Source organism: Hemicordylus capensis, chromosome 4 (genome assembly GCF_027244095.1).
Source record: "Hemicordylus capensis ecotype Gifberg chromosome 4, rHemCap1.1.pri, whole genome shotgun sequence".
NCBI lineage: Eukaryota > Metazoa > Chordata > Lepidosauria > Squamata > Cordylidae > Hemicordylus > Hemicordylus capensis.
In genome coordinates, this window is record NC_069660.1 from 34087292 (window position 1) to 34102617 (window position 15326).

General features: G+C 46.0%; 1 protein-coding gene across 10 annotated transcripts in view; it reads left to right on the forward strand.

The window, feature by feature from the left end:
* Nucleotides 1–13998, forward strand: part of HNF4A (hepatocyte nuclear factor 4 alpha) — a 43180-nt gene extending 29182 nt beyond the window's left edge. For all 10 annotated transcript variants that reach the window (XM_053250393.1, XM_053250396.1, XM_053250402.1 and 7 more), the window contains exons 6-10: nt 1676–1763; nt 3265–3420; nt 9199–9435; nt 10732–10857; nt 12116–13998. In XM_053250393.1, the coding sequence (XP_053106368.1) occupies nt 1676–1763; nt 3265–3420; nt 9199–9435; nt 10732–10857; nt 12116–12258 (750 nt within the window). In that variant the 3' untranslated portion in view covers nt 12259–13998. The remainder of the gene's footprint in view (nt 1–1675; nt 1764–3264; nt 3421–9198; nt 9436–10731; nt 10858–12115) is intronic.
* The last annotated feature ends 1328 nt before the right edge of the window (nt 13999–15326 follow it).

A 15326-nucleotide genomic window follows, 5' to 3' on the forward strand; every position in this document is an offset into this window, starting at 1 on the left:
AAGCTGTGATTGTGGGTTCAGATGTCATAACCTTGGCCTACTGTAACCTAAAATGGAAATAGGCATGTGCACGGAGTTGAGGGGAGTGTGTGCTCCCAGTGCTGCAGGAACATGCACAAACCTCAGGTGCTGAATTCTGTGTGAATTTCCCATGTCTTCTTCTTCTAACAGACTTAATGTTGCTGACCCACAACAGCTGAAGAGGAGGACCTGTATAATTGTCCTTACTTATTTACTTAAATCAGGAGTTCCCAACCTTGGGTCCCACTCCCCAGATGTTCTTGAACTACAACTCCCATTATTCCCAGCCACAATGGCAAAGACCATTGTGGCTGGGGATTATGGGGGTTGTAGTCCAACAATATCCGAGGACCCAAGGTTGGAATTGGGAACCTCTGATTTAAGGTCTATCCCCACGCATAAGTAGCTGAGCCTATGAAGCCCTATTCTCTCTTTCCACCTGCCCAACTGCTTCTGGATCCACACACACACAATATGCACACCCTTGCAAGAGGAGACTGGAGAGTGTAATGTCTGTTGTTCTTACATGAGGGTGACAAACACCAGTATCACAAGTCTCCCTCTTAAGAAACAGCTTTTGTTATATCTGGACAACATACATAAGAACAGAGAGAGAGAGAGAAAGAAAGAGAGCTTTCTAAGTCTGAGCAACTAGCTTTCACTTTTGATTTTGATCTTCACACTCATCCTACAATTCTTTTAAAGTACCCAGAATGTTGGGGGCAATATGCTAAATCACTGTAAACCGCTTAGAGAGCTTTGGCTATAGAGCGGTATATAAATGTAAGTGCTATTGCTATTGCTGTTGCTATTGCTATTGCTATTAAAGGAACAGTGCATCACAGGGAGTACCTCCTATATACCCATCCAGCCATTCTTCTGCTACCCAGGCAGAAGGATGTCTTGCAAGTGACTCCTGCCCCAGAATCTCAAAACATTATAGCACTGAATGAGGAAAATGGTCATGTCTTTATTTTACTATCCTTCACAGGTATTGGTGAAAACTCAAGCAATGCCATCAAGCAATTGACAAGCTTTCCTCTTTAAAATGTGATATATCACCATGTACAGGCAGGGAGTACCCCCTGTATTCCAGTTAATGGGAGGTGTTTACCATCTTCCTGTTGCATGTAGTGGCTGATGCATAATGGCTGATGCCAAGACACAGACAGAGAGGGAGAAGATGGAAGAGGACTCCATTGAGATCTATGCTGATCCCCTCCTGTGGCCCACTTATGGGGATGGATTGTGTCCTAAACAAATAAGCATACAAAGTTGCCTTATACTGAGTCAGACTATTGATCCATCTAACTCATTTGACTGGCACCAGCTCTCCAGAGTTCAAGGGAGGGGTCTTTCCCAGGGACTGGAACTTTCTGTCTGCCACTGAGCTGTGGACTGTTCCCTCAAGTAAAATTGCTCTGGCTTTGCTATTCCTCTCTCTTACGTGTTCCTGAAAAACAGGATTGCTTCCCAAAGGTGTGGGTGAGGATACCAGCTTCCTCTCTCGTACTGTTCTCATGATATCTCCAATGACATGGTCTTCATAGGAGGCAGTAGGGTGAAGTTTTCTCTGCACTCTTCTTCTGGGTGTTTGCCCTGCCTGCTACCTTTCCATTATCAGCCAAGTAATATTGGACCTTTGCTCCTCCAGGTGGCTTTGTTACGGGCTCACGCAGGGGAACACCTCTTACTGGGAGCAGCCAAACGGTCGATGGTATTCAAAGACATCCTGCTACTAGGTAAGACACTTCTTTGCCCCTATCCCAGGATGCTTCTGCCTCCTCCTATTAAAAGTGCCATTGTCTGAAGTTTTCTATGTGAGGATTTGGAAGCAAAGGGGCATTGATTTTCCTTGCCTGCTTTATGAGTCTCTTTGTGGATCTGAATTATTCCTACTGCTCTGTGAGCAAGCAATTCAAAAGTGAGGCTGGAAACATAACACTAGTTTTCAAGGGGGTGCATGTGGGCTGGGAGAGGCATTGCTTCCCATTTCTTTGTCCCGCTGCCATCTTTGGTCAAACAGCATTTGTGGGTTTTTGAAACAATAAATAAACTGAAAGACCTGTTTACCAGAGGTGAAAGAAGAATATACACCATGAGCACTGATTCCTTCTTCAAAGTGCCTTCAGCCTCTAAAAGAGAGAGAAAACAATGGCCTGGTCTAGACATATAGCAGGATAATGTGGTAAAATCCTGAGATGGTGGATGCCATATTTGAATGCTCCCTCATGAAAGGAAAAAAGGGGGGGGGATTGCTCTTTGCAAATAAAATCAAGTGTATCAGAAAAGAAAGGTTATAGCCTAGCCCAGACTCAGCTGTGCATATATATAAATATTACACAAGGAAACATTAAAGCACCTCATTCGGCTTGATGTTAGATTAGTTAGGCCTGCCATCTACCCGGGCTCTTTTTTTCTCTTTCATTTTTTTGCAAGGCCACAGACAGAACATCAGCAGTGGGATTTTTTACTATGGCAGGCCTGGAAGCCTTCATTCTGTTTGCTGAAAATAAAATGTTTTTACAGTCCAGCTTTTGAAAATGATTTGTAGTTGATTTTGGAAGAGAGAGAAAGGGTGGGCTGTTTAAAGACCAGAAGAGCTGATGGGAAACATTCTGATTGACAAGAGAAAATAAGTTAGAAAAAATAAAATCGTTAAACTGTATTTTACTTGTACTGGCTCCCAAATTGTATTTTTTAACATGCTGATCTGTTTTAATACTGTAGTGTGATTTTTGGAAGTTGATTTTTATTATTGATTGTATTGTGTCTTGTAGTCTGTAATCCATTTTAGATTACATGAGATTGTAATCTCTGAAATCATTTAGAGAAATGATACTTTTAAAGGTGTGGTATAAATTCATAAAATAAATAAAGTTAGTAAATAAGTATTCCTGGAAGATTTCAGTAAGACAGCTCCAAAGTAAGTGCTTTTTCCTTGAACAAGCCCAAAACTGAAGCCATAAGACATTTAAATTTCTCACAGTTGATTGATTTTCTGGGGAGGGGGCAAAACCAAATTATGTTTGTCATTTCTGTATGCCCTCTAAAATAACATTATAAAGTAAGAAAAAGAGAATTCTTCAGTCATAGCTCAATAAGTTTCTTTTGCCACTGTTTTTTATCTGGAAGTGGAAAGGTCAGAAATTATAATGAGAGGTAGTGGATTACAACCTTCAGAGCAGGTCGAGAACAGAAACACTGCCTATTTAAGTTTTAAATAAAAACACTTTCCTGCAGGAAATGACCACATAATTCCACGAAACTGCCCAGAGTTGATGGAGGTCAGCCGGGTGGCTGTGCGAATCCTGGACGAGCTGGTATTGACTTTCCAGGAGCTGCAGATTGACGATAACGAATACGCTTGTTTGAAAGCCATCATCTTCTTTGATCCAGGTAGTTCTTCAGTAACTGGAAAGGGTGTCCCAGAGTAAAACCAGCTCGGTTGGTGAAGCAATGAGCAAGTAAAGAACAAAGACTCTCAAAAGGCCTGTTGCCATGTGAATTAGTGGTGAAAATGGAGTTGAGTCCAGCATTAGTATTGTATTTTTGCAAATATACAGTACCCCATGAAATGTACAGGGTTTTGCCTCCCAGGAGGGGAGGGTGCAGGAAATTAAGTGGGTGCAGAGTATACCACATAATTTTCAAATAGGAGCAGCTGGATTTAAATCCCCTTTTATTTACTTAAATTATTATTATTTACTTAAGAATTATAACAAAGAGAACTTTGTTAGGCTATACACAAAAAGATCGCTTTATTGTACACCACACTGTATATCAAAATAAAATGTATATCAAACTATGGTAGGTCCTTTAATCTCTTGCTGAAGAAATTAAAATACTGCAGAGACTTTCGTGTGTGGTTAATACACAGGTGCAGGCAATACAAAGGAGTTTGTTTGTTTACACAAGCAACAATCACCTGTGGGTTATACTTGCATGCAGGTTATATTTGTGATAATATGGTAATAAGCCAAGAACAATGATAATATAATATAGATAATAGGGAGCCAACATGGTGTAGTGGTTAGTGTCGATCTAGGACCAGGGAGACCCCAGTTCAAATCTCCATTCAGCCATGAAACTCACTGGGTGACTCTGGACCAGCCATTTCTATCTCAGCCTAACCTACCTTACAGGGTTATTGTGAGGAAAAACAGAACCATGTACACTGCTCCAGGCTGCTTGGAGGAAGAGTGGAATAGAAATCTAAAGATATATAAACAGTGGCTACGAATGAACAACATTGTGTTCCTGCAATAAAACTGTGTAGCTACACAAAATCTGAATGTTGCGCTCTTGCAGAAACTATCCATGCAACGGAAGCAGACAACAGCACAACACTAGTCTGGAATGCATGTGCCAGACTTATCACAAGCAGTGTGCTAGTGCCACACATTTGCTCAAGCGCATTGTCAGCCCACATTTATATAGCAGTCTGGATTATTCAGGATGCTTCACGATGTTTCACATGCATTATTTCAGTAATCCTGACAACAATCTTGTGGTTGTGGTTGTTGTGCCGTCGAGTCGATGTCGACTCCTGGCAACCACAGAGCCGTGTGGTTTTCTTTGGTAGAATACAGGAAGGGTTTACCATTGCCGCCTCCCATGCAGTAGGAGATGATGCCTTTCAGCATCTTCCTATATCGCTGCTGCCCAATATAGGTGTATCCCATAGTCTGGGAAACATACCAGCAGGGATTCGAACAATCAACCTCTTGTCCCCTAGGCAAGTTACTTCCCCGCTGCGCCATTACATGGTAGGTTGATGTTATTGTCCCCCGTGGGACACTGTCTCCTGAAGCTGCTAGTAAGTTCATGGCGGAGGGGAAATTTGACCCAGGAACTTCCAGGTGCACAGCTAAGTATCTTAATTGCTACATTACACCTGCTCTATGAATGAGTGGAAAAATGAGTGAAAAACAAAAATAAACTAGCTGAACCTACACAGAGCATCTGTGTGGTAGTACACTGAGCCTGTGGCATCAGTGCACTGAGTACACTGTACACTGAGTACACAGTACACTGAGCCTGTGACCCCCCCCCCCCACTTCCACAACTCACTCTCTCCCCTGCCAACTTGCTTTCTCTGTCTGTCTTCCCCCACAACTCTGCTCCCCAAAACCCTCTCGCTCCCTCCCTCCTCCACATGACTTGCTTCACTCACTCTCCCCCCCATCCTTGGCCCGCCGGCAGCCTCTTTCCTTTGGCCCACTGGCGGCCGCTCTCCCCCTCCCCCCACAACTCAGTCCTCCTCCTCAGCCCGCCGGCACCCGCTCTCCCCTCGGCCCGCTGGCCGGCTCGGCAGCAGCCACTTCTCCTCAGCCCACCGGCCGACCTGGCAACAGCCGCCTCCTCAACCCATGCCCTCTTCTCAGGCCACCGGCTGCCCGGCAACAGCCGCCTCCTCAACCCGGGCCCGCCGCTGCCTCCTCCCGCCTCCTCCCTCCTGAGGCCGGTGGGGCTTCTCCCCCCCACCCAACCAGGCTGCTTCTCCCCCCTCCCTGCCAGGCCACTTCTCCCCCCGCCGCCACCGTGCCTCCTCCTAAGCCTGCCAGCGACCTCCTCCAAGCGGCGGGGCTTTGCCCACCGCCTGGCTCCCTCCCTCCCTCTCTGCCAGCCAGGCAACCATTTTTGGGTGGGCATGCTGCCGACGCGTCGCCTCCTAAGTCCATTGTCTGTCCCGGCACTGAGCAGCAGCTCCACCCCCGCCTTTTCATTGGTCATGGCTGCAGCGGGGGTGGATCTTGCCAAGCATCCCCACGCATCCCCACGCAGTTCTCTCCTCAGTCGGCCGTAAGAGAATTAAATATATAGATATGATTAAGGTAGCCAGCTGCAAAGCAAACCAGGGCACCTTTGCCTTTAATAGTGGAGTACCTAAGAGAAGGCCTACTTCGTGTTTTCCACCACCCGCCCACTAAAGTAATCTGGGGATGAGGTCCATGTGCAGTTGCTACTGGCTCGTCAGATCAAGGCTTCCCTGCAACCAATCCTGAGCTTTGGAACACATTCCCTGTTGAGATACAAGGATTAAACATTTTTGGTGACCTTTAAGAAGGCCTTGAAAACACATCTTTTTGGTCAGGCTTTTAGTTGAAGTTTTTAATTGCTTGTAATTGTTTGTATTTGTGGTAACTGTTGGAAGTTGCAGTGGTGGCGAGATTTAGGATTGGTGGCAAATAAATAAATGGGTGCTGTTCCTTTCACTCCTGCAGCATATCATGTGACAAGGCTGCACATGCCAACATTCTCTCCTCTACCCAACTATTAAGGGCACAGGGACACTGTCTTCCATATAGCATCCCATAGGCTTGGGTTGCTACAGTGAGTAGGGATATGCACAAAACACAATTCGGATGCCGAATCACAGCACATCCCTTAAACACTCCACAGTTGTTACAGAGTCTGATGTCGAGGTGTCAAGCAGCTCCTCTTATGTGATGACCCTGGATCAGTTTCAGTTTGTGACTCCTGAGGATGTGGACAAGTTGCTTGGAATGGTGCGGCCTACCACCTGTTCTCTTGATCCTTGCATGACGTGGCTTATACTATTCAGCAGGGAGGCTGTTGTAAAGGGCCTGGTAGAGATTATAAATGCTACTCTGAGGGAGGGCAGGATGCCCCCTTGTCTGAAGTAAGCAATCATTAGACAGCTTCTGAAGAAGCCTGCCCTGGATCCCTCAGAGTTAAGCAACTACAGGCCTGTTTCCAATCTTCCATGGCTGGGGAAGGTGATTGAGAAGGTGGTGGCCTCTCAGCTGCAGGTAGTCTTGGAGGAAACTGATTATGTAGACCCATTTCAAACTGGCTTACGAGCAGGCTATGGGGTGGAGACTGCCTTGGTCGGCCTAATAGATGATCTCCAGTTGGGAATTGACAGAGGGAGTGTGACTCTGTTTGTCCTTTTGGATATCTTGGAGCCTTTTGATACTATTGACCATAGTATCCTTCTAGAACGTCTGAGGGGATTGGGGGTGAGAGGCACTGCTTTGCAGTGGTTCTGCTCCTACCTCACGGGCAGATTCCAGATGGTGTCCCATGGAGACTGTTGTTCTTCCAACTATGAACTTTCCTATGGTGTCCCTCAGGGCTCCATATTGTCTCCTATGTTGTTTAACATCTACATGAAACCACTGGGAGAGATCATAAAGAGATTTGGTGCTGGGTGTTACCAGTATGCTGATGACACCCAAATCTACTTCTCCATGTCAACCTCATCAGGAGAAGGCATAACCTTCCTAAATGCCTGCCTGGAGGCAGTAATGGGTTGGATGAGGGATAAGAAACTGAGGCTGAATCCAGATAAGACGGAGGTACTTATTGTGCAGGGTCGGAACTTGGGAGACAATATTGATCTGCTGGTTCTGGATGGGGTCATGCTCCCCCGGAAGGAACAGGTAGGCAGTCTGGGGGTTCTTCTGGATCCTAACCTTTCCCTGGTGTCCCAGGTTGAGGTGGTGACCAGAGGTGCTTTTAATAAGCTTTGGCTGGTACACCAGCTGCATCCATTTCTTGAGGTGAACAACCTCAAAACGGTGGTACATATGCTAGTAACCTCTAGGCTGGGTTACTGCAATGTGTTCTATGTTGGGCTGTTTTTGTTCGTAGTCTGGAAACTGCAGTTGGTCCAGGATGTGGTGGCCAGGTTGGTCTCTGTATCATCTAGTGCAGACCATATCACTCCTGTGTTGAAAGAATTACACTGGCTGCCGATACGTTTCCAGGCAAAATACAAGGTGCTGGTTATTACCTATAAAGCCCTAAACAGCTTAGGCCCTGGGTATATAAGAAAATGAGGTGATTCTCATGATAGCCAAAATGCGGGCTAAAGGAGCCTAGCCCGCTTTTTGGCGATCGTGTGCTGCCACGGAATCCACAAGCTCCTGGCAGAAAACTGCCAAAACTACCCCTCCCCTTAGCCAAGGTTAATGGAGCAAGTGCTCTGTTAACCACAGCATTCTACTCTGCGGAGCGCAGTGACGGAGCAAGTGCTCTGTTAACCTCAGCGTTCTGTTCTGCGGAGCGCAGTGACACATGAGTAGGCCCCTGACCAGGAGGCTGCAAGCAGCCTCCTGGGCTCGGGGGTCTCTCCGGGATGCCCCGCGCACTCGTGTGGGGCATCCTGGAACATCTGCACGGCCCCTGATCCCCGCAGCCCCCTTCGGCTCCGTGACAGAGTCATCAGTCATGTGGGTGGCTGATCCGGCCGCGCAGGGCTGTAGGCTTGCTCGTCTGCAGGGAGAGCGGGCTAATCCCCCTCTCTCCGCCTAACCCCATCTGACGAGTCTCACTGAGTCTTCTTCACCATGAGCCCCACCGCCTGTTGAGATCATCTAGAGAGGTTCGCCTGCAGTTGCTGCCAACTCGTTTGGCGGCTCCTCAGGAATGAGCCTTCTCCGTTGCTGCCCCTGGACTTTGGAATGCTCTCCCTGTTGAAATAAGAGCCTCCCCATCTCTGGCAACTTTTAAAAAGACACTGAAGATGCATTTATTCGTCTTTTAATTAGATTTATGGTTTAAATTTTTAATGCTAGTTTTAAATTATTTTAATATTAATGTTTTTAATGTTTAAATGATTTTAATGGTTTAATTGATTTAATTTTGATTTTAACTGTTAATTGATTTTAATTGTTTTTATTGTTTTTATTTTTGGAGGGTTGGTATATAAATCAAATAAATAAATAACACAGAGGGATTATACATCCCCTTTAACATGGAGGAGAGCAGGTCCATACCTGCTCCTGCACCACTTCTTTGATCGCACCACCCATCTGTCATTATTATTATTATTTATTATTATTATTATATTTATATCCCGCTCTTCCTCCAAGGAGCCCAGAGCAGTGTACTACATACTTGAGTTTCTCTTTCACAACAACCCTGTGAAGTAGGTTAGGCTGAGAGAGAAGTGACTGGCCCAGAATCACCCAGCTAGTCTCATGGCTGTGAATGGGGATATGAACTCGGGTCTCCCCGGTCCTAGTCCCGCACTCTAACCACTATAACAGGATGGCTCATCATGCACCAGTGGCGCACTCCCCCAATTGCCCCTGCACAACATTGGCACACACATGGCCAAATCAGTCTGGATCAGTGTCACACACACACACCTTTCAATGGCCTTGAGAAATGTCATAGTCTATAATTTCTTGCCTTTTGTTCCAGATGCTAAAGGCCTAAGTGACCCTGCCAAGATCAAAAGGATGCGGTACCAAGTCCAGGTCAGCCTGGAGGACTACATCAATGACCGGCAATACGATTCAAGGGGACGCTTTGGAGAGCTGCTCCTCCTCCTGCCCACCCTCCAAAGCATCACCTGGCAGATGATTGAGCAGATCCAGTTTGTCAAGCTCTTCGGCATGGCCAAGATCGACAACCTTCTACAGGAGATGCTGCTGGGAGGTGAGCACTGATGCTAGGCTCTTCAGAAAGCTTTGCTACCATTGGGTTTGGAGGAGGATATAGACTCAGCCCCATTTCAGACAAAGAAGAAACAAATGGCTGGAGTTGAAGGACTGTAACTCTGTGGTAGAGCACCTGCTCTGCATGCAGAAAAAGGTCCCAGATTCAATCCCTGGAATCTCCAGGTAGGGCGGGGAGATACCTATCTGAAACTCCGGAAAACTGCTGCCAATCATACTGATTGGCAATAGATAACACTGAGCTAAATGGACCAATGGTCAGATGCAGTAGAAGGCAGCTATCTGTTCACGTGCTGATCAGGTGCCTGATTGGACTTAGGGAGAGGGTTTGGGATTTAAGAGTGTGGATTTTTAAACAGTGAGACATGGAACACTGAGAAACACATTAAAATGTCCATACCTTATTTGCAGGGTTTTTAAAAAAGATATTTTGATTTATGCAATAAAAAGGTCTGGAGAGAAGAATTTGGTGTACATCTATTATGTGTATTGCATCACCAGTATTATCAACTAATTCAGCTACCTGTTAGTCGCTGAAGAGTCTCTTGGATCTTGGCTCTGGATTCAGATAGATGCAAGATTTAAGTCACTTCAGTATCTTCAGTTAGAGGCCAGGGTTTGTGATCATTATACAGCAAATAGGTTACTGCCTGATAATGAGAGCGCTATCTACAGTACATTCTTCCATCACCAGCCTGTAGAGAGGTATACATCATCAGAAACTGACAGAGCCTGATTGGTCTACTTAACAGGCTCCTTTCCCCCTTCTCCTTCCCAGGGTGAGAGAGTGGGCAGAATTTGGCTTGTCCAGTTCAATTCAGGACAGGAGCCCTATGCCTTTAACACAGATCAGATCAGCTGCTGGTGGCTTTAGTTAAAAGAAAGAATATGGGATTCCACAAGGCATTTAAAAGTGATGTCTGGTTTGGTAATCAGCCTTGATCCTACCAGAATGTACCTCACAGGTGTTGATCAAGATGATTCCATGCTCATCCCAGTGACCCCAGACACCCAACTTGAATTTGCAGAAAATATCTGAATTACCTGGATAATGAAATATCTGAATCGCCTGGATAATGGCCCATAGTGTGTGTGTGTGTGTGTGTGTGTGTGTGTGTGTAGTGTAGTGTAGTGTTCACGCTCTCTTCTGCCTTCAGGGTGAATAATTCACGCTCTCTTCTGCCTTCAGGGTGATTACTGACCCTGGCTTAAGAATTATAAATTTTTTTGTGCACTGAATATTGTACAATACTTAGAATAATATCAATAATTTTAGGATCGTCGAATGATACGCCTCATGCTCACCACCATGCTCTACACCCTCACCTTATCCAGGATAATCTGGGGACAAACGTCATAGTGGCCAACACGATGCCTGCTCAGATGCACAATGGGCAGCTGTGTGAGTATCTCATCACAAGAGGTCCACCTCTCTAAGAATGCCAGGTTTGTTCTCAAACGTGATGAACTGAGGATCAAACTGGACATGACGCTAAACAACACCTCATTGTCTTTACAGCCTTTCGTCTTTTTAAGAGACAGCTCCAGGCGGAACCTGATCAAGATTGGGACTATTGACCCACACAGGGAGGATGTCTTTTATAATTGTGCCATGGTCCCAGTGAAAATCACCTCTTCCTCATGGACTATTATTTGCCCCAGGAGGAAAAGCTGCTATAGGTGCAATTGGTATCTATAGCATCTTTAGGGAGTGGCAATTTTCAATGGGAAAGGGTTGTGCATGCTTCAGTTCTAAACAGAGCCTCATGTGGATGCTATTTAAAAAGAGAGAGAGATGGAAAGACAATGGCATATTTAATGTCACATCTAGTTTGAGTGTGTAAGGTCGTGTACAGATGATCTTTTTGCTAGAGTATTGAAAGCAAATTCATCTAGTTAAATTTTGAATTGTTTTTAACTATTTTAAAATATTTTAATTGTTTCCCATTTGTGTTGTATTTTAATTTTGTAAACTGCCTTGAGATCTATCTGTAAATAAATCAATAATCTATTCAACATTGCTACTAGATAGGAGTAGTAGAATTTATATGTAGAAATAGAATGGAGTAAGGGAGAGTCTCACTGCTCATTCACTCTGTTGTTGTTGTTAACTGTGTAGGAAATGTGTACTTTACTGGGAAGGGCGAAAACACACCCTACAAAGGGAAGGGCTCAGATATCGATAGGACAATGCTTACTTCCCACCCACATAACTACTTCTCTGTCATGGTACATAAGTACATGTCCTTGCACAACTCCTCCCTACCCACCCTCCAAAAAAGTGAAGGGGGAAAATATTTTTAAAAGCAAACACACACTGCAGAGCCATGAGTTGAATGCAGTTGTTTGGTGTGGGTAGTGATGTTACGAGCACTGTCCAGTAGCTACCCATGGCAGACACTGAACTACATTTCTCACTCCTTTTACTAGAGTGCTTATTGTAATAGTAGAGGTGAGGAGCAGGTTTTGCTAGCCATAACCATGTGTGGCTTGAGTCCTGTCCAATGTGCATGCTGGCCAACAAAGGTTTTTAATTTGTGTAGCTAACCGCTTTGAAAGCCAAACTGCACAAGTGTAGAAATGCCTCTGCTCTGACCTCTGTGCTTTGACTGAATCTACGCAATGGCTTATTGGTAACACAGCCTTTCTCCTCCCCGCAGCCACTCCTGAAACTCCTCAGCCTTCCCCACCAGCTGGCTCAGGAGCCGAACAATACAAACTGCTTCCGGGGGCCATTGTAACAGTTGCCAAACACCCCAGCTCAATCCCTCAACCCGCCATCACGAAGCAAGAGGTCATCTAGCACCCAACTGAACAAAGACACCTGATGACGCAAAGACTATGTGGGAGAGGTGGGGACCTCATCTTGACCACTCTGGACCTGGGATATTTGCTGAGAAATCGTAGGGCACAAATGCATCCATTTATTGTTTGGGAATTGCATGGCAGAAACCATCTCCAAATTCAGTTACAGAGAACATCTGCCCCTGAGCATTGCAGAACAGATAGACTAGTCTCGATACAAGCCTGATCTGGCAGAGCCGGATTCCATATGCCATATGGTGATTATTGCAGAAATTGCACTGACCTGCCTCTTTCTTCACTGCCACCGAGTTCTTAATTACTTTTGGTTCTGCTTTTCTACAAATCTGACTTTTTAAAAATGACATCTGAATTTTTGAGGAGGATACACCTTCAAGTTCTTTGGAGCATCTTTAAGTAGCCTGAAGCCCTCCAGTGACATTACAAAGTTACACAATCCCTGATGGGCACAGTCCCCATGGAGGAAGATGTGGAGAGGTTGAACTGGGCGCTGCTGAATCACAGAGCTCCTCTTCCATAGCTCCACTGCCTTGGGGAAGTGTCAGCAGCAAATGCCTGGCCTAGATGCTTCCAGTGATCTTCAGCAAGGAACTGAATTCAGTGCCAAAAATGTGTTCTTAAGCATAGTTATATGGTGATGCTTTAGTTACTGGTGATTGATGGGAGGAAGTAGAAGGATGTTTGGTTAAAGAATAGCCTTGCTGGGTTAGACCAAGGGCCATCAAGGCCAGGGATAGCCAATTTGAGACACTATCACTATTGCTGGACTACAACTCCCATCATTCCCAGTCACAATGGCCAATAGCCAGAGATTATGGGAGTTGTAGTCCAGCAACACTCTTCTTGGGCCTCCAGTTGGCCATCCCTGATCTAGTCCAGCATTCTCTCCTGGCAAAAGTGGCCACCCAGATGCCTCTGGGAGCTCACAAACACAGTGTAACAATTATGGCCTTCCTCTCTTGTTTATCCTCAGTATCTGATACTCAGGTATACTGCCTCAGTGCATGAGGTTCTGTTCAACTATCATGGCTAAACCCATCTTTTATGAATGTGTCTAATCTCTTTTAAGAATATGAGATTTCTTTTGCTGGAAGAGACCAAAGTTTATCTGTGTAGGAGGATGTCTCTGGGCTGAAGTAGTTAGGCTGATGATGGTACCCTCATTCCTCTCCTTCATCCAAGACACAGTTGCTTAGTTTTATGGCTCGATGGTGGGGAAATGTGCTTCGGTGAATATCATGCTCAGGCGAAGCAGTGTCAGCTCCATCCATTTCTTGCCCCTGTTTGTAACAACCCCAGGTGCTACTATATTGGGGATTATGTGGAGGGCCCAGGCCCAAGGCCTCACGCCACAGGCCTCACCATTGCCAACAGAGTTCATAGCCTAAAGCAGCCCGTAGACTGCTCCTATAAAGACCAACAACACATTTTGCCAGGATTCATGGTCATTGCATTATAATGCAAGCACTCTCCTGCAGGTGTGTAGCTAAGGCAGAGCGGTTTGCCCCACTCTCTGGAGGCCCCTTTCATGTGCCAGCCACGCCCCCTGCATGTGATATCATATGCAGGGGGGGTGGCCAGCACCCAGAAGGCCCAGCACGGCCCTCCAGAGCTCACTTCCCAGTCGGCTTTGGTGTCGCTCCGAACGAAGACAATACCCAGTCGACAACAAAGCCGGCTGGGAATGAGGCTGGCTGGAGCGAGGGGCAAGCCAGGCGGCTCCCAGGAGCAGGGCGGCTGGGTTCTTTGAACCCAGCCGCCCAATTATAGATCCGCCCCTGCTCTCTTGTTAGTGTAAAGTTGTTACCTGATAATTCCCAGTACCATGAATGGCAGTTATGGAAGCCCGCTTGACACCCACTAACAAACAACATATGAAGTTGCTTTATAGCAAGTCAGAGCACTGGTCCATCTCACCCAGTATTGTCTGCTCTGAGTGGCCCTGGCTCTCCAAGACCCCAAACGGGTCTTTTCCAGCCCTGTTATTTGAGAACTTTTAAACTGGAGACAGCAGGGATTGAACCTGGGACCTTTTGCATGCAAGGCATATGCTGTGCCATTGAGCCCATTCCCATGAATGTGGTAACCTACAGCCCTTTTCGGGGGTGCAGATCCCCCCCCCCCCGCAAGCATCGAGGAGTTCCCCCAACAGCACTTTTCTGCCCCCCCAAATATATCCCCCCCAGGTTGTCTTCCCTCTCCCCACCAGAAATGTAAGTGAGGAGTTGCTCCCCAAACTTTACTCTGCCTGCACCCCTGGCCCTTAAAAATAAAAACCCAAGCAACAATGAGATTTGAAAATCATATTGAATTTGGATGCAGGGAACCATGAGGGCTTGGAACTTGGTGGAGGCAGGGGAGAGTGGCTGACATAATGAGGAAAATTATTCAAAGTAGTAAGCTGCCTAACTTGTCTTTTTCAATTTCATTGGGACTACTTTGAGTAATTTTCCTCATCCTGAAGGCCGGCGACTCTAAAGTCTGAGGAGACACTGTAGGCTGTACAGAACTGGCCCTGGTGCTCCATCAGATGCCAAAGGTATATGGTCATTGCTGTGAAATTCAATAGAGATGCATCATATACTTGGGAGATGCCACAAGTGGACATGTTTAAAAGACCCCTCCCCTTAGCCTGGAGCGTTTTCAGTCAGTGACTTTACCGCGACTGTACTTTGGGAGGGTGGGTGTGCTTTTGCGTATTGGCCAGATTTCCCCCAAAGTCCAAGCAATATTTCAGAGGGCACTTCACACATGATTCGTTTTTTTCTCTCTGTATTGGAACCTAGGAACCTTTCCCCCTCTGTATTGGAACAATTTATGTCTGGGGTTAAAAAATCCTCTTTTTGCATCGGAGTATCCATTATGCCACAAACTCACAGTAAAGCCTGCTGTCTGGCAACCCTCCAGGCCACAATTAATAAAGGTCTTCAGGTGCTGACCTTCCCCTCCTGGATGATGAGAGCAGCTCCTTTTGCTGAACATCTGCCCTGTTTCTGACACAACTGAATCAAAATAATCGCTGGGGGTGGAGGGGAGTGCTCCAACCAG